This window comes from Leptosomus discolor, chromosome 3, assembly GCF_034619465.1.
Source record: "Leptosomus discolor isolate bLepDis1 chromosome 3, bLepDis1.hap2, whole genome shotgun sequence".
NCBI lineage: Eukaryota > Metazoa > Chordata > Aves > Leptosomiformes > Leptosomidae > Leptosomus > Leptosomus discolor.
Genome location: NC_141393.1, coordinates 65,904,506 through 65,918,202, shown reverse-complemented (window position 1 = coordinate 65,918,202; position 13,697 = coordinate 65,904,506). Strand labels below are relative to the sequence as shown.

General features: G+C 38.5%; 1 protein-coding gene across 1 annotated transcript in view; it reads left to right on the top strand.

Moving 5' to 3' along the window:
* HMCN1 (hemicentin 1) overlaps nucleotides 1-13,697 on the top strand; it is a 223,361-nt gene that overhangs the window by 24,777 nt on the left and 184,887 nt on the right. Inside the window, exons 2-4 of the mRNA XM_086463037.1 lie at nucleotides 7,460-7,530; nucleotides 10,524-10,682; nucleotides 11,236-11,358. Of these exons, the coding sequence (XP_086319163.1) occupies nucleotides 7,460-7,530; nucleotides 10,524-10,682; nucleotides 11,236-11,358 (353 nt within the window). The remainder of the gene's footprint in view (nucleotides 1-7,459; nucleotides 7,531-10,523; nucleotides 10,683-11,235; nucleotides 11,359-13,697) is intronic.

Below are 13,697 nucleotides of genomic sequence, written 5' to 3'. Positions count from 1 at the left end.
AAACAAACATGCCACTTACTAAGGCACATTTTTAGTAAAACTTATGTTAAGTCTTTGGTCTCGTGAGTTTCTTCCAGGTTTTGGCCACTGCCCTGAGATATGTGGTGAAGAATTTGAAGTATAAGGGTGGTGACCATTGCCATCTGTGAGAATGGAGCTTCAGTAATGCTCTGCTAATGCTAGGTTAGGCACCTTAGCAGTGCTGTGCAGTTTGCGTGGACTGTCTGTCTGGTTTCTATTTGAACAGCCAACTAAAGAAAAACTCTGTGTGCAGTCTGACTTCTTCCAGTCAGTTGTCATCTTGAGCTGAAGTTTGCATATTAGTTATAGTCATAAGTCATGTGGCTGAAAAGCTACTTAAAAAACCCCCAAAACAGTAAGTGACTGCACTAAGGAAACATGTGAGCTTGCTGGGTTTGTTTGGTTTTTTTGTGTCTGGTTAAGAATCTGGCAAAAGTTGCTCACTGTAGTTCTTGGGATCTTAAAAAAAGGGTTAGAGATTACAGCCTGAAAGCTAAAAGCAACTGAGTCATGAGGTCATGAGGGAATATAATTTAGGAAGAAACTTTAAATAGTTTATTACATATTCTAGTGCTAAGCATCTTGGCTTACTCCAGTGTTCCCTGAGGGTCTTTCCAGTGGAGTGTGCATTGGCCTTGAAGGACTCATTGTGATTGAAGGCAGCATCTCCAACACAGCTTGTGCTTCTGGAAAAATTCAGGAAGGTATTTATCCACACAGCTCCCATGGTCTTTAATATGAGCTGAGGGTGTCCATCACTTAAGAGCATGAAGCGAAGGCTTTAAGTTTGGTGTGGTGTTTTTTTTTTTTTCTCTAGGTGGTGGTAAGTGATACTTACCTAGCTTATATTTTCAGTCATCTGCTTTGTTTGGTAGTCTACTACAGAAATTTGCAATTAGTTAAAAGTGGAGCAGCTTTTTAATTGCATTAATGGTTAAAACACAATGGTAAAAAAAAATCTTCTGTTCCTGTGTACGTATGTTTGCAGCTGTTTGAGGAACAAAAATATTCATTATAATTTGAGATGGCAACTAAAAGTTTTTATTTAGTTGCACCTGTGACATCATACTCTGGAGAGGACAAGAGAGCACTGTGAAACGCTTCTGATGGCAGCTCGTGAGTGATCTGTAGTGGAGTGAAGTTCTGATATGTAGGACCCAATTTGCTGTTAGGAAACTAAAGGTTTCTGCTTATGTGCCCTTAGGACAGACAGCTGGCTGGAGGCTGGTTACAAGTAACTCTCTCGTTAGTCTCGTGTCTTTATCTTTGGCAGGTAACCACTCCTAAAGGTCTTCAGAAGAATTATAAGCAGAGCTTTACAATGAATTGGGTACAGAGAAAGGAAGCTTGAGAAGAGAGCATTAAATCAGATAGGGCTCAATGCTCAACACTGAGATGTTAGTGAGGAATGATTGTACAGCAATTTCTTCTGGCAATCCTGGCTTAGGCATTTTAGCTGTCCCAGCTAATCATTCCCACTCCTTTATCATCTCTTCGCTTATGGTGGTAGATGCACTTCAGAGTGTACAGGGAACAAGACTGGAAGACAGGTCTGATACAAAAAAATATTTTTATATATATAAATAAAATATGGGCAGGCAGGGGTTTGTATGTATATATTGAAACCCATATTAGCCTTCTGATCCCAAAACCTGTTGAAATTGCCATAGCTAGGAGGTCGCACTCAGATGGAAAGGCAAGATGGGAACTGCTTAAACTGGAACTACCCATGAATATATGTAATTACACCCAGTGTGTGAGTTTTATTTTTTTTCCCCACCATCTCAAGAGGTAAGTCTTGACATATGTTAGAAATGTATACTAGGGTGCACCTAGTTCCCATTCGCATCATTGAAAATCTTTCCTTCTTCCCCCCTGTCCCCGGCCCTTTGCCCTATGTGCATTTTCAATGATCCCAGTAAATCAGAATCTCCCAAAATTGTGTGAAAATAAGACATGTATTTGACAGCCTGAAGATACAAATAACTCAGATTGCATAGTTTAACCTGTAAATTCTTATTCATGCTATTTCACTTGAGACGTGATAATTAATGTACAGTGAATGGTGGACACAGTGATTGCTTTGTAAATGCAACTTCCTGATGAAGATGTAGCAATCTTATGCCTACTGCAGCTCTGAAAATGTTTCTTTCATGGAGATATCATAGTATACATTTCATTTTTCAAGGTATGCATTTAAAAAACATACATGTTTTATTGAGTACAGATTCTTATTTTTCAGATACCTACTTTTAAACTTGTCAGTCCACTTTATAAATAAAAAAGGAATGTGGAAGATGATTGCCTCTCGGATATTTTTTGTGTTACAGTGTGGGGGAAACGATATATTTCTTGAGCTGTATACTATGTAATGAAGAAATAACTAAATATACTTCAATGTATTCAGTTCTAGGCCAGAGGGCTACACTTTCAGTCTATTGCAAAGATGCATCAGTGGTAAAAATCTGCACAACTCTGACATTATATCAATTAAACTAGTAGAATTGGGATGACACATCGTTGTGTGTAACAAAATAGGAACATAGTAAACAGCTGTTGTAATTACATTTTTTTTTTCTTATTAAACTATCAAGTTTTTGTTGCTGTTATGTGGCTATTTTCTGTTTTTTCTTTTTCCTTTTTTTCATTTGTAGCATACTAGTTCTGAAGCTTATGTGTTCTTTGGAAGCATCCAAAGGTGTGGGGGCCTTTTGGGGGGATTTCTTTTTTTTGATCCTGGATATAGTTTTGCGTCAGGGAGACATCCTTGCTCTGAGTTAGAAGAAGGAATTCTGTGGGTGAGAGCGCTCCACAGGACAGCATCTCTGCCAAAATTCCTACAGCTACCAAGTATCAATTAGAGCTTTTTTTTTTTTTTCTTCCAGAACAAACAAACTCAGTGTTCTGAGTTGATGAAAGGTAGGCAAATGGCTTCCATATTCCTTTGCTAGATCTCCTAAAACATCCGGCTGTCCAAAATGGATATTTGATGCAGATGTCTGACATGATCAGGATTAAGGGAGTGCCAAATTTGCAGTCGTCCTCAGTGGTGATTGTGTGTCATTGTGTAATTTGTGGTTTTCACAATGTCCTTGCTGTTCAGCTTGTATATAAACATGTAGCCATCTGAGGTGGCAGAAAGTAATGGAAAAACATCAGGGCCTTTCAGAATGGCCAGTTTCTCAGGTTACTAGATACTTTTCTCCTTATTTACAAAGGAGATGATTTTTATCAGATTTGCCCCAGAAAGGAAGTATCAAGGTTCTTAATCTCTGTCAAATGGACTGGTACCCACTTTTATGTTGTCATATTTGTTTAATTGCTAGGTACAAGTTCAAATGCCGTAGTGGTTAGGTTGAGTTCTGTGACTTCATTTTAGAAAGTTTGGGCTTTGAGTAATGTGCAACCATTCCTTTAAAATGTTTCCTTTCCTATGTTACCGGTTTTATGTATGTCTGCAGTATTGAGTCTTGGATCACCAAGTCAGTCCAAAAGAACTGACATTTACGTTGTACTTTTGAGACAAGACAGTTTAGTTGCAGTCTAGCAAAGACACGTTTCGGGTTCTTCGCCTTTCCCACAATCACTTCTAGAGGACTGGGGACAGCATTGAAATAATGAGTAATGCGGAGACCTCCATAACAAACTAGTCCCAAATATTCAAATATTGGTGGCTAAGAATGGATTCATATTTCAGCATCAGGAGGACGTATCCTGTTAGAGTATTTCATGTGTCAGTCTTTGCCTAAAGAACTAATGAAGTTTAAAAAAAAAAAAAAAAAGGTGGTTTTTTTCTGCTGTACTTGGTGTGTTTGCAGGATCTAGTTTCTGTGTAAATATTCTGTAGAATGCTATATTTGTAACTGCTTGATTTGAGGAATGTCGGACTTGTGTGCTTGACTGCTGCATACAGTTACTGAGACTTCAGGCTATTTTGCATGTAGATAGACATATAATTAGACCTACAAGTTGACTGGCTATATGCGTACCATTAAAGATGTACACAAGAACGATGTTGTGCCTTCACTGTTTTTCTCAGGCACCAAAACCTGTTTTGAGTACTGATACCTTGGCTTCTTTGCTTTTACAATGTCTAATATTTTCTGTTAACTTGACTGTATGCTTTTCTGATGTCTTACCTTAGTTTAAATCCACAAAACTTTTTATCGTTGTTTAGATGAAAGCACTTGCACAAGATGAACTTGTACAGTGTGGTACTATAAAACTATTAAAGGGTTTAAGTCCCTTCAGAAATTCTGCCTGAACTCATGCTTCACATTTAGCATCTTCAAAGTGCTAAGAACAATTCTCCATCATAGTGTATATAATTCTTTAACAGTGCTGTAGTTTAGCATTGCACAGGCATTGGTGTCTCAACTGCACTGAGTCTCAGACCTACCTCTGTGCGTTTGTTCTACAGAGCTATGTCCAGATTGATGACTGTGACTTGATTTATGCTTTACAGTTTTTGAGGTTCTTACCATATTGGTAAGTATAAGAACTTTCTGTGGTGCTTTGTGAGAGAACTTGTCATTCTTCCCCAAAGTCCTTTTTGGAAATAGTTTCTAACTGGCAAGTAAACTTAAAACACTTGTGGTAATGTCTTCCCACTTTTTCTGTTCTGAATGCTTTGAAGGCCTGTGTTTACCTGCACTGATGAAACAGTCTTGCAAGGGTTGCACTTTGAGGATAAAAGAGAATGAACTTGGTGAAGCCTGTTACAGCTTTTTTTTGGCCAGTGGGCCAAGTAAGCTGGTGGCATAACAGCAAGTGAGAGATAGTAGATGCTGATTTTGTTTGTTTATTTGTTTTTTGGTACAAGTTGATGAGTGTTCAGATGGTGAGAATCAGTCACATCACCATTTAGACCTAGAATGATGTGCTTGTAAGCTACATGGGAAGACTACTGAATAACCTTTGTTCAACTGAGAGACAATCAGATCACGTGGATGGGGGAAGAGATAGCAGCCCAGAGCTGGATGATTATTGGCATTCCAGACACCTTCTGTATCAGTAATCAATTAGTTTAGTGTTGGCAAACTGACTGTAGCTGTAGGTTTACATGAAGTACTAGCATCATTACTTACAACTGGAAGTATTTCTGATATCCCTCAGATGAGCACTGATGTAGAGAGACATGGTTGCTGTCTTACATTGGGAGCGTTGGTGTCATTCATGTTGCTGCTGTTTGTCCCTTGGAGGAGAACATTGTTGCTGAAGATGTGAATGATTCTATACGCTCCTTTCTGGGACCTTGCTTGACCTCAGCAGAAGCTGATGAACTTTGGCCTTGGTTGCATAATTGTCTGGGGAGATGTGCCCTCTGTACGGCTCCTGTGAAGTTCTCTGTTCTGTCCTGACAACAGATAACTCTCTACTCAATGCTGACTATGCCATACTCCCTTTCCAACCTTTAATCTAGGTGCCATTTCAAAGACCTGCTCTTTACTGAGCTCACACCAGAGGGCAGCCAGGGCCTTAATGTGATCCAGCAGCATACTGGCAAGGGTTTGGGCTTGGCATCCACGTGCTCTGCTGGAGCGAGCCCTTGCTGCCTGTGGAGAAACAAGACAAAATTCTCATCTGATCTAAACTGGATGTGCTGTTTTAGTTTAGCTGAAGTAATGTTGGTTTTCAGATCTTTATTTTATAGGGAAAGAAAGCCTTTCCAAAGGATTTACTGCTCTAGAATTGAAAAAATGTAATCCCTCAACTGACAGGGAATAATGGAGCTAGTGGTTTTACTATATGTGCAAAGTCCATTCTATTATATGCTTTAGAACAATGGTTGGCAGGGGATAGACTTGAAGCAAAACAACTTGGAGATAGCTTTATTGCAGGCATATGCTTTAAAGAATAACTGAAGGAGGATTGTGCCAGGTGGAGTGGTAGGAGCAGGAGCATGGCAGGGTGAAATATGCAGAGGAACAGAGTCTCCTTATAATGGCTCTTTTGATGGTAGTGTGGCGCTTTAGTAGATAAGACTCACAGGTAAATGATTCAAAGCAACAAAACCACCCCTTAAGGCAGTTTAATATTCCAGGAAATGTTTTGTGTGATCCCTTGGATGACTTTCAAACAAATTAAAACCTACACTTAGCAAAAGGCCCTCGTGAATAGAGCCCCCCAAGCAAATGCGTGTGTGATTATAGTAGACTTTAGTGATGGCTGTTGAAACTCTAGTGAAATAAAACTTTGGACTGTTTAAAAAAGAAAAATGTCTAGATTATATGGAAGATAAGTACATATTAACTTTTATAGAGCTTGGAAAGTGCTGCATGGTCTGCTGAGGCAGCATTTATGTGTGAGCTACAGCTGCATTAAATTGGCACCACTGCAGTTTCCTGCTTTTCTTTCTGACAGCATAATTGTACCCCATTTTGTATGCCGGTAGTCAGCTGATCTCTTTGAGTGGTTTGGGGCATTAAACTAGCAGAAATCTATTCAGTTTTTTCTTTCTGTGTCTGTGTGTCTATTTTTGGCTCAGCATCCTGACCCAGCTTGCTGAGCTAGATGAATGCCATTACTGGCACAAGGACAGGGCAGGAGTGTCTGCCCAGGGTGGGGAAAGAATGAAGTGCATGAGTGCCAAGACAGGTTAAGGTAAACTGTCAGGAAATCGCAGCTGTAGGAAAACATCTGGTTAGAATCACATTTGATACAATTTAGAAGGCAGTTGTTGGAGAGGCAGAGGGAGGCTTGTGGTACAGCTAATGTGATTGGCTAATGCTCAAATATGTTCTGATGTTACTTTTACACCCCAGTCCATAGCCCAGTTGACTTCAATTTGGTGTCCTGCTGTTTCTCAATACTCAAAGACATAGCAAACACCACGAATAAAGTTGATTCTGCTTCAGTTCTTTCTGGCAACTGCTGCTAGATATGCCGAGGTTGGGCATTGGGCTCGCACTGGGTTTTTCCAGCTAGAGGGTACATAATCTTTCAGGCAAGAGATGTGGCATGCTTTTATTTTTTTTTTAACATTGATCAGTGAAGCTAGTATGTGTATTCTGTTCAGAGAGGCCTCTGCTTCACGTTTACCTGTACAACTGTTTCTGGAAAAATACGTTATTTTTTGTGCAGCCACATTTGTTTTGGGGATTTTTGTTCCCTTCTGATTACTAAGAGCAGTTAAATGATTGGTCAGAATCAAATGTGAAAGATACACAACACAGAATGTTTTATGTGCCCATAAATATTTAAGACACCTAGAAGTTGGTAATACTGGAATGATATTAGAGTTACTAGATTTGGAATCATAGAATTCAGTGCTGGGTGTGTAATTCTCAATTATTCCTTCCTGTTAAATGCTCTTAGTTTCTTTTTTATGACCAGATTTTTATGAACCTGAAACAGTTAGCTCTTCGCTTGATGTTGTCTTTTGATAACTTTGTGTTTTCTTCATATTTTCTTTTTTTTTTTTTTTTTTTCATCCTAGAAATTGGTCCAGTGACAATAACCACAGATCCCAAGAAATTTCAATTTGAACTCAGGGAACTTTATGTTCAGGTGAGTAACTTGTTCGTTCTCTGTGTGGTTCTAGCAAAGGCCCTGTTTCCTCCCTCTAATCTTTCATCTCATGTTGATGTTTCTGCTACAGTGCTGCATCAGGAGAAAGCCGTTTACCTCTGTCACTTTACCTGCACAAATGGTCATCTTCCTGTTCTCTAGTCATCTTAATTAATGATTATGATTGATTAATTTGTCTTAGTTTACGTCATCATATGGAGACTGTTCAATAACACAAGAAAGAATAGTTAGATAATGCTAACATTTATTTTGCATTTCATTTAGTTCTGCCACTTGTTCACAGACACTTTTATGAACAGTTTTGCTGTGTTCTGGAACTTATTTCCCATGAAAACCCTTCATTAGCTTTAATTAACTAATTTAGGTACAAAAGGACTGTAAGACCCATCAAGTATTACTTAGGTACTGGCTTCACTGCCATGCAGCACTAGGCACCTACTGATTCAAAGGCATCAGGTTGGCTCGGTACTCCTGTCTTATGCAAACCCTGTGAATCACTTCTGTAGCTGTGCTTCGGAGACAAGTGGCAGTTTTTGAACTGGCACATCAGTGTGTTTTCCTTGGTGGACTTTCCCTGGGTAAGAACGACCCACAAATAACATCTGGATTGGATGATGGAAAGAAAGGGAAGTATTGGAATGGAGCTGCCCTTACTGAAACAAAATATGATCCTGTTGTCTTGTCTTTTAATCAAGCAAAATGCTTCTGACCTGTGGAGAACCTTGCTGGAGTCAGTAGTGCCAGACAGACTCTCCCTTAGAAACTGGCACGTGGTGTAATCCCTGTAACAAAAGATTGTTTGGAAGGCAATTGTGCTAGTTTGGGAAGAATAAAAGTTTAAAAGTTAGCAGACAGATTGAAATCCAGAGAAAATAATAGTAAATTTTCAAGGAGACGGAAAGGGCCACGTATTATGCTTTTCTCCTTGATAGGGAAATTTAAACTTTAAAAATCCTTCCAGTCTTCATTTTCTGTTTTCTAAATAGCTATACTGGAAAATACTTGCAGATATGATTTAGATGAAGCTTTTGGGAATTTAAAACTCCTCATTTACAAGCAAGTTTTTTGAAAGTTATTGTCTAATGAATTTAAAAGTACTTTCTTTAATCCTGATTGATTGCATAATTTGTAATTACTTTCAAGACATGCTCATTCAGCTAAGACTTCCACTGACTTGTATTCATTCATTATATTGGTGAAGGGCCAAAATATAAATTAAAGAAGTGATTGGAACAGGACTGACAAGTCATCTTGCAGTAGTTCTCCCAGAAAATGTGAACTCTTCCCACATGTTTGTTATTAGTATTTTTCCTAGAAAGGCAGTTAAAAGATGCACAAACTGATATCGTGGAAGTAGGGGAAATTAAGGTAGGCTTATTTTGAAAAAGAGTGTAGAGAGTATATTCTCATTAATGAACAAAGCTAAAATTAAAGTGAAGATAAATTATTTTAAGGAGTCTTATGTATAAAACGTGTTAGATCAAAATATGCTCTCTGGGAATGCTGCAAAACTTGTCCTTCCTGGAATCAGGATAAGCCCAGCTCTTGTTTTCCAATAAATTCATCTGGTCACAGAACGATTGGAGGGTCGGTACATGACATTAGAAATAGGCTTTTGGCTAGCATTTGACATCAGGTAAAAATTAGTCTATGTACATTTCACTGAAGAAACTAGTCCCTGTTCCTTTTACATTCAAAGTGTTAAAAGAAGTCTTCCTTTGACATCTCATAAGTTGATTCCATGTTCCCTATGTTTCATCTGTAATTAACTGTGAATCATTCTTATGGCCAGCATGACAGTACTTGGGCAGCAGTGGCTTCTTAGTGTCTTTTTTTTTTTTTTTTTTGAGTTAAACAAATTGTTTTTTGTGTATTCTCGTATTAAATAGTTTTCACAATGGATACTTATTTGCATAAGCAATATGCTTAAATCATGTCTATATAAAAATCTTGTAAAGCGTATTCACAGAATTTTTGAGTGTTATGTGACCCTGTGATACAGATGCCTATACGTTTGCATCAACAGTTATGAAAAGGCCTTATTTGAGTATTTCTCAGTGTAAAAATGACAACTTAATGGAAGTAATATTCTGTAAGAGCTGTTGATTGTAGAAATAAAATAAATAACTTTTACATTTAATCGTGAAAGTGCAGAAATCTGTTGCTGTTTACAGGGGCAGATTTTACAGTTTAAATTCAACTCTTTGGAAAGTTCTGTCTTCAAGATGATGTTAATTTTCATGTAAGCTAAAGTGAACTTTGATTTAAACAGTATTTTCCCCTTATCCTTAGTTTAGGAAGAGGAAACTGATCCTTTCATATAACTTAAATAAAGTCATAATGGAAGCATTTTGGTTGAACATACGGTCTGAAAAATCTCCAGCTATGCAGCTGTCTACTTAGCAATACAGGTCACTGGGAACACATGACCTGTGCTCACTCTGCTGAGCTCCCAGCACTGGCTGCCCTGCAATGTGAAGTCTAGGTCAAGTTCTTGCTGTTCTGGTATCCAAAGGTCCTCCTGGAGCTCAGTACTGCTTGGCTGAGATCATTTCCCATCTGTGTCTATGACCATGACCTCCCATGACTGCTGCATGCTACCGGAGCAATTAAATTGTCAGCCAATAAGGGAGCGTGCGAGTATAGGAAATGGAGCTGTCACAAGAGCTAGAGCTAAACAAAACATGGTGCTCCCAGTAAAGACAAGAGTGACCATGACACCAACCATTTTCAGGGTTAACCACAACCCTTCCTTTGACTTTATTTTCCCTAAGGACTAGTTGCAGTTGCTGCTTGTGAGTGTGAGTCTGTGATACAACTCTGCAGAAACCATAAAATGCTGAGGATAAAAAAAGTGAATAAAGTATTAGAAGCTGAGAAAGTGTCTGTCTTGAAAGTCCCAAAAGAAAGTAACTGTTGGTATGTTCTTTTTTCTTAGAAAAATACTTTGTTTTTCTTCTAATTGTGGACAGGGTGGTGGAGACTGTCCGGAGATGAGCATTGGGGCAATAAAGATTGCTCTAGAAATTTCGCTTCCTGGTTCTTTCATCTATGTGTTTACTGATGCACGATCCAAAGATTATAGACTTGCCCATGAAGTACTTCAACTCATTCAACAGAAACAGTCACAGGTACAGAGGGGATTTACATTCTGAGCTGGTTTATGTATTTAATGCCCAGTTTTCTCAATATTGAAGGGTAAAATTCTCCTATGTGAGACTCAATGAAATCTTTTTACAGAAGGGACCATGGTACTGCCATTCTGGGGAACTTTTAAAATAGAGAGTTAACTGATAACCATATCAGAAAAAAGAAATATTCCTTTAAGTTTTAATATTGTGAATTAAATAGTGCAACTGAACCTTCTACCAGCATATGTATTGTTGGTCAGCTTACCACTTCTGTGGATGTTTTTATATTGTTCTGGAATTAGTATCCTGTGACGTATAAGTGCTGATAGATGAGTATCATTTCTGAAGAGATTCTTCTCTTGTTCCTTTCCTTCTTCATTGCTTTTTCCATTAGTAGTGAGTGTAATGTGGCTATCTTTCACGCAAAGTAATATGAATCCATGCCAAGTGATACAACTCTTTTGTTGTTGTGCCTTAATGCTGCCCTTGCAAAGTTTTTGTAGTTTGCACCATGTGCCAAACGATTTTTTTATTATTTTTTTTTTAAATGCAGGTAGTATTTGTGCTGACTGGAGACTGTGATGACCGGGGTCATATTGGTTACAAGGTCTATGAAGAAATTGCTTCAACAAGTTCTGGTCAAGTTTTTCACTTGGACAAAAAACAAGTTAATGAGGTAACTTTGCTTGAATTCTGCAAGATATAGAGAAAATAAGGCAGGGGCTTATACTCTAAATATTTAAATTCCCTGGTTGTGAGTTAGGGACCATTGGGGGGAATTCTGAATGTCCTACTGTTGGTATGTGGACTCTATTCCATGTTTCCCTTCCTTCTTTTTCTGTTTGCTATATCAGGATGCAATTCTGTGACTTTTATTTATGTTTGGGAGGTGTGAACTGCTGTATCTAAACAGAACCTCACCAACTTCACTCTACCTGTGCCAGAAGGCTTCCAGGAGGAGAGCCTTTAAAATAAGGAGCAGTTCTGTACCCTAAGTAGCCCAGTGGCTTTACTACTCTGAGTGAGTGTGCAGTATCAGCTTTAAATGAGCATTTGGTTAGCAAGAAAAAGATTGTTAATAAGCCTGGACAAAAATGTTCCTCACATTATGGACAGGTAGTTGTGAGGTAGCAGGTGTCCGTTGTTCACAAAGTAACTGTGGTAACTCTTTAATTGAGGCTACTGTTTAAATACTTTTGACAGCTCTGCTGACCTCCTGGTAATCGTGATTGCTGACCCACAGCCTTGAATGATTATTTTCTTTGAAAACTCCAATGAGCCTTGGGCAGAATTGAAATTTCAATAGTGCATGAGAAAATAATTTGGAGAGGTGAAATCACATGTTAGTTATCTGGGGAGCTGGAATTGTTTTTAAATGTAAACATTTTTGACTTCCTGGTATAGGCAATAACTAGATGAGATTTTTTTTAATTAAAAGTTTACTTTGATTTGCTCCTTTTTCTTTCTTTCCTAGAATTTGGAGAATGACAAATGTTGGAGATAAATTACAGTTTTCTGCTGTTATTGCTTAGAAAAACTGAAGTTCTTTATTGGGGATGTTATAAGATATTGGCAGTGATGTGAAGGTGATAGAAAGGAGGAACTTCCCAGAGGATTTACCCCCCAAAAGTTAGTTAGGTTTAAAAGTTAGAGGAAAAGAAATTAGCTGTGAGGTCTGTGCAGCTCCTGACCTGCATTTTGCTGCTATTTGCATGTGAAGGGTAAAACTTCTCTGTGAGACTCCATGAAATCCCTTTATACAGAAGGGATCATGGTACTGCCAATGTACCTGTTTGCCAGGACTGAATTTTTAGGATTAAGTTTTTATTTGATTGTTTTGGTTTTGTTTTCTTCTGCTTTGGGGAGGTAAAAGTGAGCAGAAAAAGCCACTTGTAGGTGCTAGGCAACACCATGTTCTTAAGTGGAGCTGGCATGCACTATTTTGTCAGCTGCCTGCCTCTGCTTTCTGAACTTCTTGGCACTTTCCCATTTCTAAGAATACCAGATTCTGCTTGAATGGTTAGTCTGTCTTCAAATTTTGAGTACGGTTTTAAGTGGGGGGTTTCGGTAGCCTCCTTCCCACTTTATCTTGGCATTTCCTCTGAGCAATTAATGGGCTCCTCATCTGCAGGCTAGACAGACCATGGCCTGCACAAGAGCCAGAGATTGCTATTAACAAGTGGTGATATCGGTAGGTGCTACTCTTGCAGGGCTTTTTTGACGGGGTGGGAAGGGTACGCTGCTTTATATAATTGCATCCCCTTTCAGTGGCTGCAGGTTGTAAGAGATGGCCTATGTAAAACAAACATACAAACAAAACCAAACAAAAAACCACCAAACAAAACAAACACAGACAAAAATAAACCCTCTAAATAATTTCCAGAAGTCTTCTACAATAACCGCTGAACAGTTTGCATTAAAACCAAACCCAAAAGACTCTTAAATAATTTTGGTGATTGTTGACCTTACATAAAGCTGTGTCTGGGCTAAGGGGCTGTGAAAATGGGTTTACCAAAACACTGTCATCCCAATAGAACCTTCACTGTAGATTTCAGTTCTGGGTCAGAAATCCTGTTTTCAAGGAGCGTATCTGCCAGTGGGTATGATGCAAATGAACATGAGATGTAGCAGTAATCTGCATCAGCTGTTTATAGTATATCCTTCAGGCAAGATTCAACAGAAATAAATTGCACTCTTTTTTTTTTATCTGAATAGGCAGTTAAGTTTATAAATGCTAAAACATATTCACTGTTTTGGGCTTAGAGACATCTCATGCTGAATTGTAGATTAGGAAAGGGCTACAGAGTCACTGGCTGTGAATACTTTGCCAGACCAATGTCTTGTTTTGTTAAAACATTTTTGATTGTTCTACCCCCAAAAAACCCAAACAAAGCTATTTTTAGTGTATAAAATTTCAAGCCATTCCTCTCGGGCTTGCCCTTCGTGCATTAAGTGGAGATGAAGCAATATTATAAGCTAGCTACAAGGAAACACAACAAAACAATAGTTGATACT